The sequence below is a fragment of the Canis lupus genome, chromosome 36 (assembly GCF_048164855.1).
Source record: "Canis lupus baileyi chromosome 36, mCanLup2.hap1, whole genome shotgun sequence".
NCBI lineage: Eukaryota > Metazoa > Chordata > Mammalia > Carnivora > Canidae > Canis > Canis lupus.
In genome coordinates this window covers 20,980,662-20,997,298 of record NC_132873.1, presented here as the reverse complement: position 1 = coordinate 20,997,298, position 16,637 = coordinate 20,980,662, and the positions used below count along the sequence as shown (strand labels likewise).

The following is a 16,637-nucleotide window of genomic DNA, read 5'->3' as shown; positions in this document are numbered from 1 at the left end:
GCCCTTTCCCACACAACTGGCTGTCTGAAAACGGCAATCGTGTGCAACCAGGGATGGCCTGCTGGGGGGAGAAAGAAGAAACCCAGACATATTCCTATAGCAGGAAACAAAGCAGGTTTAGGAAGTGCTGGGGACCCCAGGTTTCAGAGCAGATCTGGAACCAGGGGCTCAGAAAGCAGTCGACAGATGAAGTCCAGCAGCTCCAGGGGTCTGACCTTGGGCAGGGCCCCAGGCATGAGCATTGAGGTATGGGGTCTAATTTCAAATCCATCAGAGAATTGGGAGAAATAAGGGGATCTCTTTCTCTTTCCTGAATTCTTAGTGGCAGCAGTGGGGTCGTTTGAAGACAGAACTTTCAAAAACACCTGAGAACAGACAGTTCCCCATGCACGCAGGACCTCGGAGTTACTACGTGAAAGCTCGGTGGCTGCTGTGCCTTCTTTTCGGTTTCACCTTTACCAGAGTTTCATGGGGCTCTGCTTCTGATTCTTATTTTTTGCTTCTATCCCCATCAACCTCTGAAATGTCCCCTTAACGAATCCATGCCAAGAAAGGAATAGAGGCCCCCTTCGTGGTATGAATGTCTCTCACCAAATTATCTTCCATACACCCCCTTCCCTGGAGTCCACTAACAAGGCCGAAGGCAGAACGAGAGGGAGAGAAGGGAAGGCCAGAAGCGCTGCACTGCTTGGGGCAGGTGTTGTGTTTCCCTGGCGGGGAGGGGGCTTCTCAAGCTAGAATAACCTGCAGACCCCCTTTAAAGGAAAAACAAAATTTGTGGACTCAGTGATCACTTAAATTCTTTATTTTGATGTCATTTACCTGTGAATAATCTCAAAACAAGGAATAAGCTTCTTATAGCTCCTATGCCTATATCAAATACAAACAAAATTGGAAATCAAATAAAAATAGTATTATAAATGCCAGTAAGAAAATAGTAACATTCACTTAATGTAGTAGATGATATTGCTCCTTTATTTTTTTTTAAAGATTTTATTTATTTATTCATGAGAGACACAGAGAGAGAGAGAGAGAGAGAGGCAGAGACACAGGCAGAGGGAGAAGCAGGCTCCATACAGGGAGCCCAACATGGGTCTCGATCCAGTGACTCCAGGATCACACCCTGGGCCGAAGGCAGGCGCTAAACCGCTGAGCCACCCGCGCTGCCCGTATATTGCTTCTTTAAAACTAAATCCTCGCTCACAAGATGAATGTAGTTCTGGCTGCTGCTGCTGCTGCTGCTGCTGCACAAGACATTTTGAAATCTTTATCCTAAACATCTACGTAGGTTGTGATGACTCACTGTCCCATCTCTTGTGTCTAATATGCCCCATTAATTAAAGTAGTCCTCCTTGGTGGTTGTACAATCATCAACATAAAATCTAACGGGCTCTGAAAGCACATGACAATACTCACTGTTACGTGGTTATCCATTAGTCTCATTACATTATCATAGGGTGAGGCCCCTGGGTGGCTCAGTGATTGACTGTCTGCCTTCGACTCAGGGCGTGATCCCGGGGTCCTGGGATCGAGTCCTGCATCAGGCTTCCCGTGGGGAGCCTGCTTCTCCCTCTGCCTGTGTCTCTGCCTCTCTGTGTCCCTCATGAATAAATAAATAAAATCTTAAAAAAAAAATAAAAGATTATCATAAGGTGAAAACACAAAGTTTAAAAGTTCTTGCAGAGAACTTGATAGGCCTGAGAACACAGTCTGAGACTCAGGAGATGGCATGGCAAGCTGAGTTGATTTTTCAGTGGTTGGTAGCAGGGGCACAGGCATCAACACAGGGGTAGAGGCCCCCAGGGGACCCAGGCACCAGCGTGAGAGAGGGAAGTGCTGTCAAGAAAAATTCCAGCAACTCGCTCACATAACGTAGCCCAGCCCCCTCTCTCCTATGGCCTGGTCCCTGGAGCCATTTGCACCGGCTGCGGATCCTCTCCCTGAAACAGCTGGCCCCAAAGAATAGAACGGCAATTGGTCCAAGGGAAGCAGCCTGGCACGGGTGTGGAGGACACGGGGCTCAAGTGAGGAGTTGTGGGTTCCGGTCGAGGCTCTATCCCAAACTAGGCACCTGGCTTTGGCGACTCTCCTCCTCCCTGGGCTCCTATTCCCCCCTCTGCAAAGTGAAGACTTTGGACTAAATCTGTGGATCCCAAACATGGCCAATCATCAAAATCACCTGGGAGCTTAAAAAACTGAATGCTTAGGCTCCACCCCCAACCTTCTCCTGAGTTGGAATTTCCAAAATGAGACCCATACTTGTTCCCATACTGAGATCCTGAAGGTCAGCAGCATTTGGAAACCATGAAAACATCTTAAGTTTCTTCCAGCATCTCTGGCATCCAAGGCAGTTTGTGCCTGGAAATTTACCCATACAGGTTCTATTTGCTGTAAAATTAATTTTCATGTCCTGGGAGAGACGAATAATAAACTATTATACAAGCTGGGGCTTTGGAGTGGCCTCAAAGCAATCACACAAGGCCCCCAGTGGGCCGGAGACGACTGGTAGGAGGGGAGATGAGCCACATTCATACATCGACATTGATGGTTTTCAAGTCTGGGGATTCATTTGACAGGGGTTGTCTGTTGCTACCTGTACTGGCTATTTTTTTTTTTTTTTTTTTTTAGTATAAACAGTGAGAGAGATTGGCTCAATAGAGCAAAATGTTCATCTAGCAACCTCGGCTAAACTCTCAGCAACATTTGGCCTCATCAGTTTCCAAACCGGTGTAATTATTTCCCCCAGGCGGCCGCTCTAGTCCACATCTACCTCGATGGCTCTGTCCTGGTGACTCATGGAGGCTGTGAAATGGGACAAGGCCTTCACACCAAAATGATTCAGGTGAGTTAAGTGCCTGTCATCTCTGCTGTAGCAAAGTATAGCACCTTACAATCAGCTTAGCAGCTTTTTCCCATTGAGCAGGAGACATGTCATCATGCTAAGTGCACGGATCAACTGTAAGACTCATCTTGATTTCAGGAATGCAGACTGCAGGGGGGTGAAGGACGTGGGTGTTAGAATTGAGAAAATAGGTGATAATATTCTTCCTGAAAAAAAAAACCAGGTCGTCTGAAAAATGGGATTCCAGCTTTCACAGATAAAATACTTTTCAACTTTGTGGCACCTGCTCAAAGCAATCTTATGTTAATTCAGATCTCCGATTAGAAATGGATGTGTTTAATAAGATCAGAAATTATGTTCACAGAATTCACAACCCACTTAGGAACTCCATATAACTGGCCATTCTGTGTACTAATTCGAAGAAGTATTTCTAATACTTTTTAAAGAACAAAGGATTATTTGCCATAAGAAATTTTCCTTCTTCTTTTAATATCAAATAAGAATTTGTTGAAAATGACACCTGAATCAAAAATATGGAAGCAGGTATGCGTGGGAGAGGGCAGAGGAAGACAAAGCTTCTCTCCCAATGAGAAATACGGAGAAGGTACTTTCTTTGAGAAAATAATATTATTCAATAGAGTGCTTGGAATTAGGAAATTACAAAAATCCGCAGGGCCTTCTCTGAACATATCTTGCTTCTTTACAAACAAAATCCTTATGGCTGCGGAATGTTCCACCAAAGAATCATAATCTGCCAAATTGTCTGTAAATCACAAGAAAATGAAGGTAAAACATTAAGATCAGGACCTCAGCCCTGCCTGCATGTGTCATACTAAACTAGATGTCCCAGAGTGACCATACTGCCACATGGTTCCACATGGAAACTGGTTTAAAAAAAAAAAAAAAAAAAACAAGAAGATTCTTTGGTTGCTTCAAACTAATAATCTGCATATAAAATTCAAGATGCTGTCTTAAATGTTTGTCCCAGTAAGACAGTCAAGTTTTATACTCAGTTCAAAAAAAAGAATCAGAAGGTTTTTAATTGGGGGGGGGGTATGTGGGGAGGTGTGCTTAAAGTCAATGAAATAAATAATATTTCTCTTCTGCTTATGGCAGGTGGCTAGTCGAGAACTGAACATCCCCCAGTCGTACATACACCTGTCTGAGACAAGCACCGTCACGGTGCCCAACGCTTCCTTCACGGCGGCGTCAATGGGAGCAGACATCAACGGGAAGGCTGTACAGGTGACGTTTCTTTCAGTTCTCACTCAGTGACAATGCTGGAGGACACCTTGTCCCACACCTTCTTTTATGGAAAATGAAACTGAGTCCAAGTCAAGTGGCTGGTTGCAGATCATTCAGCTAATTACCTGCCAAGCCAAGACTCCAAGTCCAGCTCTCTGAGGATCCCAGCTGGTGCTCTTTCTGCTGCCCTGAGCTGTTTTTCATCATTAATTTTCTGCTGCATGTGAAACCTGCACCTTCAGCAACCCCCCACCCCCCCCCCCCCCGCGCCGGCCTTGTGTTAGAGTTGAGAATCTCTTCCCACTCTCACCCCAGCACACCAGAGAAATGCAGAGTAATCGCAGCACTAACAGGATATCCTCAATCCAGGAAGGGCTTGACCTGTCTTTTAACCTCTCTAAGGATCAGTTTCCTCTTCTGCAAAACTTCACCCAAATACCACCCATCTCATAGAATCATGTGGCTCGCAGAGATCATGCAACAAAGCTGCCACCACCACCCCCTCCCCACCCTACAACCTCCAGAAAACCACTAATTGACCGTTAGTCACCCACAGAGACAAACACCTAGATGAAAAGAGAAAATTTCAACCTGTTGAATATACCCATATATCATGTGAACCATGGATTCCCAAAGTATGTTCCTTGGATCAGTGGTCCCATGTTCTCAGTGGGGAAAAAAGGATTCTGTAGTCAACAAGTTTGGAAAATGTTGCAGGCTACATCCCATTCATAGAGGCTTATGATGCATATTAGCATCATAAAGGCTCTGACAAGTCCAGCAGTAAAGAAACCTCTTTAACTTTGTTTCACTGTTATTCCCAAGCTTGCTTAATTATGAAAAAATTTTCATTAATAAAACCCCTCTTAAAATCTATGGAATCAGCACCCAAGAAAAACAGTCTGGGAAATTCTAATTTGGTTAAAACAAGTAGGTGACTGAGTCCATTTTTCACCTTTTAACCAGATTCTGGTTGCCTTGCAAGCACAGGTGGCACAGAGACACCTAGTGCATGACTAAGGCATAGTCTTGGGCATTGATAAAGCAGAGACACCAGTATGTGTGTGTGTGTGTGTGTGTGTGTGTGTGTGTACACACACACACACACAATGTTTTTAGAAATATTTTGATATTTTATAATGAAGAATCATCACAATAAAAGTCATAAATTTGTGTGACTTCACACTTATTTTTTTATTGGAGCTCAATTTGCCAACATATAGCATATCACCCAGTGCTCATCCCGTCAAGTGCCCCCCTCAGTGCCCATCACCCAGTCACCCCCACCCCCTGCCCACCTCCCTTTCCACTACCCCTTGTTCGTTTCCCAGAGTTAGGAGTCTCTCATGTTCTGTCTCCCTCACTGATATTTCCCACTCATTTTCTCTCCTTTCCCCTTTATTCCCTTTCACTATTTTTTATATTCCCCAAATGAATGAGACCATATAATGTTTGTCCTTCTCCGACTGACTTACTTCACTCAGCATAATACCCTCCAGTTCCATCCACGTCGAAGCAAATGGTAGGTATTCATTGTTTCTAATGGCTGAGGAATATTCCATTGTATATATAGACCACAGCTTCTTTATCCATTCATCTTCTGATGGACACTGAGGCTCCTTCCACAGTGTGGCTATTGTGGACATTGCCGCTATAAACATCGGGGTGCAGGTGTCCCGGTGTTTCACTGCATCTGTATCTTTGGGGTAAATCCCCAGCAGTGCAATTGCTGGGTCGTAGGGCAGGTCTATTTTTAACTCTTTGAGGAAACTCCACACGGTTTTCCAGAGTGGCTGCACCAGTTCACATTCCTACCAGCAGTGCAAAAGAGTTCCCCTTTTCTCCACATCCTCTCCGACATTTGTTGTTTCCTGCCTTGTTACTTTTCCCCATTCTCACTGGTGTGAGGTGGTATCTCATTGTGGTTTTGATTTGTATTTCCCTGATGGCCAGTGATGCGGAGCATTTTCTCATGTGCTTGTTGGCCATGTCTATGTCTTCCTCTGTGAAATTTCTGTTCATGTCTTTTTCACACTTATTTTATTGATCCCACATTGATTTAACAAACATTTACTGAGGGCCTACCATGTGCTAGGTCCTGTTCTAAGCACTAAGGGTGTAGCAGCAAGTGAAACAGGACAAAGTCCAAAGAGCCTGACCTCATAGAGCTTACATTCAAACATTCAATCAATCAATAAATCAATCAATCCTTGAGCCTGGTCCTAAACACAGCAAGAAAAGAAGCCATGTGGGGATTTGGGAGCAGAGCGAGCTAGCTTACTGTTCTTGAGAAGCTGTAGCAGGCCTGGGAGACTGGAGCAGAGAAATCAAAAGAGAACAAGGTAGAAGAGGTAAGAAAGATAGCAGAGGGGTGAGTTTGGGGTATAGATGTTTACTGTTGAGGCTGGTTAAGGGGGACTAGTGCATTATTCTCTCACTTTTATATATTTTGAAATTTTCTACAATGCAAAAAAAAAAAAAGATGGATAATTTTGTATGTGGCATTTAGAGCTTCAGTAGAGGGAGGTGATCCAACCAGGGGATATGAGGTGAGAAAGGAGTTCAGGAGGTCACAAAAGAATGAAATTGTTCTCTGCAATATCTCACTCTCTTAAAGGGAAAACTTATCTCAGGAGCCTGTCAGACTTCTGAGGATAAAGTTATGTGCCGGAGTATGAGGTTAGGACACAGTTAGGAGAACACCCAATATCTGGGCAGGTAGGAACTGTGTGACTTAGGTTGCCTTGGATGTGGCCCTCTTTCAGAAGGCTCCCATTTGTAATAAGGTGAGTGACTGGAAGCTGAATGGACCAGCAAATAGATTTATGAAAACAAGGATCAACGGCCAACTCTTGACTTTTCTCAGGTCATGATCTCAGAGTCCTGGGATGGAGCCCCGTGTCCGGCTCCACACTCAGCATGGAGTCTGCTTGAGGATTCTCTCTCTCCCTCTCCCCCTCCCCCTGCTCGTTCTCTGTCTTTCTCTAAAATCAATAAGTAATTTAAAAAAAAAAAAAAAAGAAAGAAAGAAAACAAGGATCTCCCTAACACATGAGAAGGCAAAAACCATTTCCCCAAGAAGGGATAACAGAAAAGAAGGAACAGAAACTAAGAGGGAACATGAGAAGTGATCTGAGGCTGAGATGAATAAGTGAGAGCAGACAGGAACAGATTCATGTTTGAATTAAGGGCGGAAGCCACATTGGGGCCCACTGATACCAGGGGTCAGCAGGTGTCATTTCAAGGGTTCAAGATTTCACCTCAGTCCTTCTTATTTTCATCTCACCCATAATGTTTTAAAAAAAAAAATTTAAAGCACATTTCACGTCATCAGAATGACCACTTTATAAGTAGCATCTTTCCCCTTTGCCCACATTTGGGACCAAGAAGTATACTTTGTGTCCAGGCAACAAGAGAAGAGAGGAGATGGACTTCATGGGTAAACGATGTTTTTTCTTGCCCAGTGAAGAGCTGATGATAGCGAGGTATAAAGTACAGATGAAAATCTGGTGGCAATTTACATGAGAAGAATGGAGAGAAAATTGACCCATCACCCAGCACACAGCAGGCGCCGTGACCCCCACCGTGTGTGTGGGCCCAGCCACGACGGCCACATTCCAAGCAAGAATCTACCTTCATAGAAACAGCGTCATCAACGAACTAAATTAATGTTGTTATTTTGATTTTTATCGGTATATAGATCGGTCTGTATGCCTCGTCATTTTATTTCTGCTTTGGAGGTACAAAAGAGCTTTAACTCTAGGAGACTCAACCTAGTTTTATGTTAGCATATATTTAAACAACATTGTAATAAAGATAATGAATGTCAACACCACAGTACCCACAAGAATATTTGCTTCCTTCCACGGGGTTCCCTACATTACTCAACTTTAAGAAACCCTGCCTAGAGAACTAGCCAGCAGGTTCACAAAACTGACAGATTCCACTTGAATTGATGTAAATATTTAACATTTTGTTATTTCCTGTGCCTCTTCTTTCCGATGTCATTTCAAATATTTATTTTTAGAATGCCTGCCAAATTCTCATGGCCCGTCTTCAGCCAGTCATCAGGAAAAACCCTAAAGGAAAATGGGAGGACTGGGTGAGTGTTCTTTTTATTACCCCTGCCAGGGAAAGACACACACACACATCCAGATGGGTGACGGCCCTAAGTTCATGGGCTGATTGCTGGTGCCCGTTCAAGAAACAAAGCGTTTATTAACATTTGCTTCCACTTTTCCAAAAGAACAAAAGCTCTGTCTGGATTCATTGAAACAACTTTATTTCAGAGCCTGATTTCTCACAGAGCATGATAACAGCATGGGCTCTGCAGTAAGACACACCTCAGGGTGGCTGTCCCTGCTCTGTCACTACTAGCTCTGGGAGAAAACGTTCACCCTCAGTGCCTCAGGACCTTGGTTTTCTCACCAGAGCAAAAGAGATAATAGCTATCCTACTATCAAAGGATTACTCCATTTTTAATAACAATAATAATTACTATTAATTATAAAATTATTATATTTTTAAGTTTTAAATATCATTTATAATTATTCATTAAAAATAAATATTTTAATAACAAATTATTTAATAACAATAACGTTAGTATTATTATTCCTAGCCCTACCTAGGTTGCTCCAGTAGGGAAGCTGCCATAATATCCTGAGACAGCCAGTCAAATTATTTGGGTGAAAAGCAGAGTAAAACTATATACATAGATATAGATATACACATACACATGTAAACGTATGTGAGTATATATGTACATATCTGTGTAGATACTTACATACAAAAGTATATGAATATGGTCTAGCCCCCTCAATTTAAAAAGCCAAAAAGGATTCAAAAGTAATCAACTTTACACTGTGCAAACCCAAAAAATAGAGGGCCTCAGAGTATAGCTAGCAGCTGCCGCTACACATCTCTCTTAAAAAGCATGACCTGTGGCTTGTACAAGGCATAAGTCTTGACCGAGGTGAATGTGAGTGGAAAGCTTGCTCCATACAAGAGGAGGAAGGCATTAGCATTTCTCATTACTTTCCCTAAATTTATATTTATTTGTAACCAATCATCTCTTCCAGATTGCAAAAGCCTTCGAACAATGCATCAGTCTCTCAACTACTGGATATTTCAAGTAAATGATGTATTTACTTTGGTTTAGCTTACACCTGGGCAGAGATGGTGTGCACTCATCAATGTGGACAGATGCCTGGAGAGCATGGGAGCGCTGCTCTGCCCCCACTGCTAGCCCTCAGCCATGGGTCAGGCCTGGGAGACCTAGGGACTCCTTGGGGGCCACAGCTGTTTATGGCCAACAGACCAGGAGGGACACCATAGCTATTACACACACTCTGACCCGTTCCAGTAACTGCCTGCTAGATAGGGGTCAGAAACCAGTGGGCCTTCTCCCCGTGTCTGTGGTGGGACTCTTAACAACTCTGATCACATGCTCCCCACCCCTTTGCTGAAGAAGAGGTGGGAGGCCTTCAGCCATGGGGTGGGTGCTCTGTTCACCTCCAGGCCCCACAGTACAGCAGGCGATAAGACCCCTAGTGGGGAAAGGGCCTTTGCTGTTCACTGCTGATTCTCTTCTCAGAGGCTACCTGACAAATATGGACTGGGAGAAGGAGAAAGGTGAACCCTATCCATATTTTGTTTATGGAGCATCCTGTTCTGAGGTTGAAGTCGACTGTCTGACTGGGGCTCATAAGGTAAAGAGTAATATTTGTGTTCACCATCTGCAGAGTGTAAACAAAAACATTGACATGTTTTCTGTGCTGTACATAATAATCAACTTGATCCTCCAGGTGGAAGAACCAGGGACAGATATATAATTTTAATAAGGATCTATTTTAAATAAATAATATTTTCCACTCTATATTGTCTCTTGGAACAGCTTCTTCGGACTGACATCTACATGGATGCTGCTTTCAGCATAAACCCAGCCCTGGACATTGGACAGGTACGTGATACCAGGACCACCCTATGACCACAGGAACTTTTGGTCAGTTCCATTCAGAAACACTGTTTATACCTGGTGCAAGTACTCTGTAATACATATTATATATTTTAATGCACACACACAAATAGATAAAACATTAGAAGAAAACTCAAGAAAAAGTTAACGTTCATTGCCTTTGTATGGCAGAAATATGTGTGACTTATCCTGCTTATAATTCTCTATGCCTTCTAATTTTTCTTCATAAATATTAATATGTTCATAATTAGGAAACACTATAGAAACATAATAAAGTTGTATTAGTATTAAATTTAAACAGACTGCAAAAACAGTTTAGGGAATTAGAAGAACTTAAACACAATTTTTTGCCTCCTGCTGAATTTAACTCTGATTTTGATCTCACAAATAATGAAATTAATGCACCCAAAATCCTCTTAAACCTCCAGGTAAAACCTTTCCAGCTGCTGGTGTAGCTTTGCTTTTTTCTAGCCTTGTTATTGAAGGGGGAGCCAATGGGCTAGCCACATCAGCCCACCCCAATCCTACCATCCAGCCCCCAGGTGAGGCAAGGCAGCTGGTCCACAGTGCACACCAGAGTAGCAAGCTGGAGCAGGTGAGCAGTTTGGCATCACCCCTGATAGATACGTGGTGCTTTCATCTGCCCACAGCTTCCCAGCATCCTAAGCCCTAAGAGATTGGTTTACCTGGATTGACCTTTGGGCTTTAAAAGGCACAATTTTATTGATCCCGCCATGCTTTTCAAAATGTGGTCTTCAGATTATGCGACCGAAGTACTTGTGTTTATTGAAAACATAGATTCCTGTGCCCAGGAATGAAGCCCAAGCTTAGACTTGTTCCATCTTTGCTGGGCTGAGACAGAACCAGAACATTTAGCCTGCACCTGACATTCGTCTGAAACCCGTAAAGTTTGAGAACCACCTAGAGGCTCACCCTGTCCTCGCCTCCCATTCTCCTTCTTGCCCCCACCTCCCAGCTCCTTCTGCCCCTTTACTGTTTAAGCAGAGGCAGAAAGAGAGATGTCATGATCAGGAAAACTCTACACTTGTCTCCCTGGAAAAGGAAAGAAAACCAGAAGTGTGTTCTACTGGATCTCTTGGGCTTAGATCTTTTCCTTTAGGGATAAGCATTTGGAAATATTCAAATATAGCATTTAGATTTGTGTATCTGGATCGAGTCCTATGTCGGGATCCCTGCATGGAGCCTGCTTCTCCCTCCGCCTGTGTCTCTGCCTCTTTCTTTCTCTCTCTGTGTCTCTCACGAATAAATAAATAAAATCTTAAAAAAAAAAAGAACCTATGTACCAGACCTGCTACTAATAACAGAATACAAGAAGCCCAAGGCCTCAAAATGCTTATCAATGTGAGAGAAAGGTGGAAGAGGTGAATAAGGAAAATACCCTCTGAGAGGCACCATGATGGGGGAATGTGTTCAAGATGCAGTGAGCCTGGAGGAAGTAGTTTCTAAATCCACCCAGGAGGTGGTAGGAGGATCCACAAGGCTCCAAATAGGCAAGGACTTGGAGGATGAGTAGGAGTTCTCCAGGGGGATGAGCTGAGCAGTGAAGAGAGTCAGGAGAAACTGCATTACAAAGACATGGAGGTCTGAATGAAATCTGCTAGGCTTGAGAATTACCCAGAACTTGTTGAGTATCAGGGACCCGGGGGGTGGGACACTTGGCAAGGAGAAGTAGGGATGAGACCAGGCAGGATGGCAAACACCAGACCCCGAAGGACTCTTTGTAAAGTCCACCCCAGGCTGTCAGGAATGACTCACTATGGTCCAGAGCTCCATTTTCAGTCATATTGGAGTATTTAGTCCATCAATATCATATACTTACAAATTGTGAAATTTTTGCCTATAGATAGAAGGAGCATTCATCCAAGGCATGGGATTCTATACCATAGAGGAACTGAAATATTCCCCAGAAGGCGTGCTTTATTCTCGAAGTCCAGATGACTACAAAATCCCTACTGTCACTGAGATACCAGAAGAGATCCGTGTCACTTTGGTGCATTCCCGAAATCCCATAGCCATCTACTCATCCAAGGTAAGAATGCAAGACCTCTGTATTAGTTTGTAGGGTTACCATCATAAAATACCAGACTAGGTGGCCTAAACTACAGAGATATATTTTCTCATGGTTCCGGAGACTAGAAGTCTGAGATCATGGTTTGATTTCTTCCAAGGCCTCTCTTTGGCTTGCAGGTGGCCACCTTCTCACTGTGTCCTCCCAGAGCCATCCCTTCTGTGTGCACATGTCTCCTGTGTGTCATAATTTCCTTTTCTTATAAAGATACCAGTCATATTGGATTAGGGCCCAGTGACCCTACAGACCTCCTTTTAACTTCATCTCTTTAAAGACCTTATCTCCAAATATGGTCACAATCTGAGGTAGCAAGCTAGGACTTCAACATAAGAATTTTGAGAAAGTACAGTTCAGTCTATAACAACCTACTCTTTCAAGAAATAATGAAATAGTCCCCTGAATTTGCTTTCTTCTTTGAATTTAAAATCTTAACAGGAGATGGGAAAAGAAAAGCAAATCCATGGAGGAGTAGTGTTCACTGACTTCAGAAGACTGAGTAGACTCTACTCATGAGAGAGATCATGAAATAAATCAAACAAGAAAGGTCAAGGAAGGGTAGCCCCGGTGGTTTAGCGCCACCTTCAGCCCAGGGTGTGATCCTGGAGACCCAGGATTGAGTCCCACTTCGGGCTCCTTGCATGGAGCCTGCTTCTCCCTTGGCCTGTGTCTGTGTCTCTTATGAATAAATAAATAAAATCTTTAAAAAAAGAAAAGGTCAAGGAAGAGTTAAATATCTTGGGTCAATAGGCTAAGTGCCACCATGAGAGAAAACTGAAATTGTAGGCAAATTTCACCAGCCTAGAACTTTCTTTTCTGTACCCTTCTCTCATGTCTTCCAGGCCCAATTCTTTCTTGTTTGTCTCTCTCCACACCTCCCCAAATCAGAATAGGCCTTCAAACAACTTTGAAGATATGAGAGTTATTGACCACACATCCCCTGGAGCATATGGGCTCTAACTGGCCCATAAAGACCTACAGCGAGGGTTCTTGAACACGAGTGCTTAAGAAAATACAACTTCCCCAACTTAAGTTGTATTCTGAGCCCACATCTAGTCAGACAGATGGCAGGCTAACCTTAGGTTTTTCAGGAAATTGCCTCTCCTTGAAAGTAGGTCAAGATTGGGAGGAAGGCAAGATTTCCTGTCTGAAGAGCTCTATTTCTACTTCTGCACCAGAAACATCTCTAAAGACCATCTGACACAGAATGCAATCCTGCCTGTTAGGGTCTAGCCACCTCCCTGCCAGTTTGCTCCAAACAGGACCCAAGACTTTTCTGCTTCCCTCCGCCTCACTTCAGAGGAAACCCTCTTTCTACCATCTTTACCTCTCCCTCTACATTTGCTTTAGAGTAAAAACCAAAGCCTGGGATAGGCTTTATTTGCTCAGAGATAAGGGCCAATCTCTCTAAGGTCTTGGGCACAGATCACAGACCAGATTACTTTGAATGAAGAAAGAAGAAAAATCAGTACAAAGAAGCATTGGTGAATCATTCAAATAATAATGCCACTACACTGATAATTCAGAAACATCCGACACACCAGGGAAATTAGCACACCTGCCGACTGTTTAAGTCAACCGCCTCACTGTCTTTCAGGTTCAGCTACAAAGATTGTGGTTGTTTGGTTTGGGTTTTGAGTCAAACAAAAATGGTCTGGAGCCTAATGTGGAATATTCTAGAGGGCACCAAGGGCTTTGGTCTTTAGGACTTTACCTGGGCAGAGGACCAGGAGGTTTTAGCTGCCCTGCTATCCTGATGTTCTGGGGCATTTTCATGAGCTACTTTGAGGAGGACCCCACACACAAATCATGGCGGGATTTCAGTTCAGGCAATTTGGACACATTCCACTCTAAGGATTGTAAAGCCAGAAGAGGTGAGTGAACACACCTCTTGTGTGTATTGTGTGTAGGCAAATTAGTCCTAAGAAAACCATGCATTTCTGACAGCCTTTTGTCCTCCTCTCAGGGATTGGGTGAATCTGGAATGTTCTTGGGATCCTCTGTGTTGTTCGCCATATATGATGCAGTGACTGCTGCCCGTAAAGAAAGGGGGCTGACCAAGACCTTCTCCCTGAATAGCCCAGCAACTCCTGAGTGGATTAGGATGACTTGTGTGGATCAGTTTACTGACATGGTAAGAGTAGTGGAGGGATGTCCCAGCTATAACCACCGCTTAATGGATTTTCATGTTCTTAGTATGGATTTGGTAATCATGACAAAATCACAGGGCAGGTTCATCTTTTCCAATGAAAATTCTCACTCTGCCTATATACTTCAAGCAACTGCAAACCTCCTCAAATGATGGCTTGTTTCAGACTGCAAAGAAAAGCAGACTCAGTTGAGCCAATGCTAGGAGCGAATCAACATGGTAGCTAACTTCTTGAAACATTCTGTCAAAATGTAGTTGATGTGGTATTTTAATCACCTTAATAACCAAATTAGATTAAATAGATATCTGATCTGGTCAATAATTCAGAAAGTATTTGTTAAGCAAACTAATAAAAATAATTTAAATTAAAATATCAAAGTTGCTGGGCACTCTTTGATATGCTTTATAATGACCCATTAATAGAACACAGTTTCATTTTCCAGCTGCTGAAAATATGCCTAGAACTATCATCAGAGACTCTTCCTATATTGAACTGCTTACTGCAGCCCTGAGGGGCTAGTATAAAATTAGATTGTACTTTATGCCTTTGAAAGTACAGGGCTTCTGAATAAGATGTATCTTATCCCAAACATTAGAAGTTTATGAGGATAAAGAGATTTATGGCTCAAGGATTGAAAGTAATAGGAAACCTATATAATTTTGATAAGAATTAAATGGACATTGACTTGTTCTTTTTAAAAAAATTTTTCTTCTGAATTACAAATTTTTCATACAACATTTTATTAATAATTATTTTCCCTCTTTTGATCTTTTTCAGATTCCTAGAGATGATCCTTCAACATTTACACCTTGGTCTATCCGTGTGTCTTGATCCTATGTTTCTCTTAGAAAATGAAAGAATACGTGATTGATCTTAAAATTTTCAGACCAGAGCAAAATATAGGTTGGCTCGCAATTGTCAGTGATGCTTTTAGTATCTTTTAGTTATTCTCTGTGGTTTAGGTTGCTGCGTGATATTGTTTTAGGATGCAAATTTACACCAAAAGATTTAATGAAGCTTATAATCAAAAATTCTTCTTTTCATTTGCATTATTCTGAAGATCTACAACATCATGATTTTAAAACATGGCAGTTTTCATTACCATGAAACAACTCAAGAAAACTGCTCATGCTTTGTTCTTCAAGAAATCTGCTCACCTCTAAAATCATCCACCCCCAAAACTCTCAAGATTAGATTCCCAAAGCCAGTGGTGTGATGGTCCAAAGCCAATGGTGTGATGATGATAACCAGCTCACCTGAAAAAAATCCATGATTTATAGTATTTGACAATTTCTGTGTCAAATACTTGGCCAACTCTAAGCCACTAACAATGAGGTCTCTGAACTTGAGGTTGGAAGAAATGTCCATAATTAGCTCTTGTGATCTCCAGCACTACAAACCCATCACAATCCTCAGGTTCCTGCCACACACATGTGGCCCGTTTAGATGAGGCGTAGAGATGTGAACCAGCCAAAGCCTCCAGCTGGTCCTCATCTGCCATGGCACAGTGTCTTCCTCTCCTGGGAAACTTCACTGAGTAAAACAGTGATCTCAAATCCTTCTGCAGTCCCTTGATTTGGCTTAGTGTCTAAAGGATGAAATCAGCACAGTTTCCATTTGCAATTTCAGAGGAGCACAAAAATCCAAGGATTTTGTTTCGTTTTGTTTGTTATTTCTTAGCTATTTTACATTGCATTTTCCTAAGGAAATGCAGGGTTATGCCAGAGAAAATGTCAGTCCCTGTGAGATTTGAAACAAAATAAACAAACTAAATCACATATCAGGATCTGTGTGCTAGATACTAAAGCTCTGTGATTATTAATAGTAATTTTGTAGTGGAAGAATGAGCGTGTATTACTGTTCATGTGTTCATGAGACCAGACTGGAAGAAGAGAAGGCTGCCAGTAGAAAGGGAAGGCTTCTTTCCAAACAAAATTCTTGCCAATCAGTTTCTCTTATTCTAAGAGAAATGTGTGTGTGTGTGTGTGTGTGTGTGTGTGTACATATATATTTTTTAAATGTCTGTTTAAATTCACCCAATAATCTAGTTTGCCCAGAGCGCAACCCACACAAATTCATTGTGCCAGACAGAACAGCAAAAATAGGATTACTGGTATATTTCTCTAGCAGTAAAATGCGAAGACACATTTATCACAGACACAAATTAATTTAAAAAGTGTTGTATTTCATAGACTGTGTGGGCAAAGGCTCCGAAAACTCAGAAATTGAATTTTTACAAAATAAGTCTGATCATTTCAGCAGTACTTAATTAATGTGAAGAATGGGATTTGGGATAAAGTATTTACAAAAATAGTACATTTTATAGGATAGCAGTTTTCA

The 16,637-nt window shown here is 42.4% G+C and overlaps 1 protein-coding gene across 3 annotated transcripts in view; it reads left to right on the top strand.

Moving 5' to 3' along the window:
• The window catches only part of LOC140625314 (aldehyde oxidase 4-like), a 64,053-nt gene extending 47,978 nt beyond the window's left edge, over window positions 1–16,075 (top strand). For all 3 annotated transcript variants that reach the window (XM_072812594.1, XM_072812592.1, XM_072812593.1), the window contains 9 exons: window positions 2,747–2,842; window positions 3,959–4,087; window positions 8,115–8,189; window positions 9,166–9,218; window positions 9,681–9,795; window positions 9,981–10,046; window positions 11,926–12,111; window positions 14,114–14,281; window positions 15,075–16,075. In XM_072812594.1, coding sequence (XP_072668695.1) covers window positions 2,747–2,842; window positions 3,959–4,087; window positions 8,115–8,189; window positions 9,166–9,218; window positions 9,681–9,795; window positions 9,981–10,046; window positions 11,926–12,111; window positions 14,114–14,281; window positions 15,075–15,128 — 942 coding nt within the window. In that variant the 3' untranslated portion in view covers window positions 15,129–16,075. The remainder of the gene's footprint in view (window positions 1–2,746; window positions 2,843–3,958; window positions 4,088–8,114; window positions 8,190–9,165; window positions 9,219–9,680; window positions 9,796–9,980; window positions 10,047–11,925; window positions 12,112–14,113; window positions 14,282–15,074) is intronic.
• Window positions 16,076–16,637: the final 562 nt, after the last annotated feature.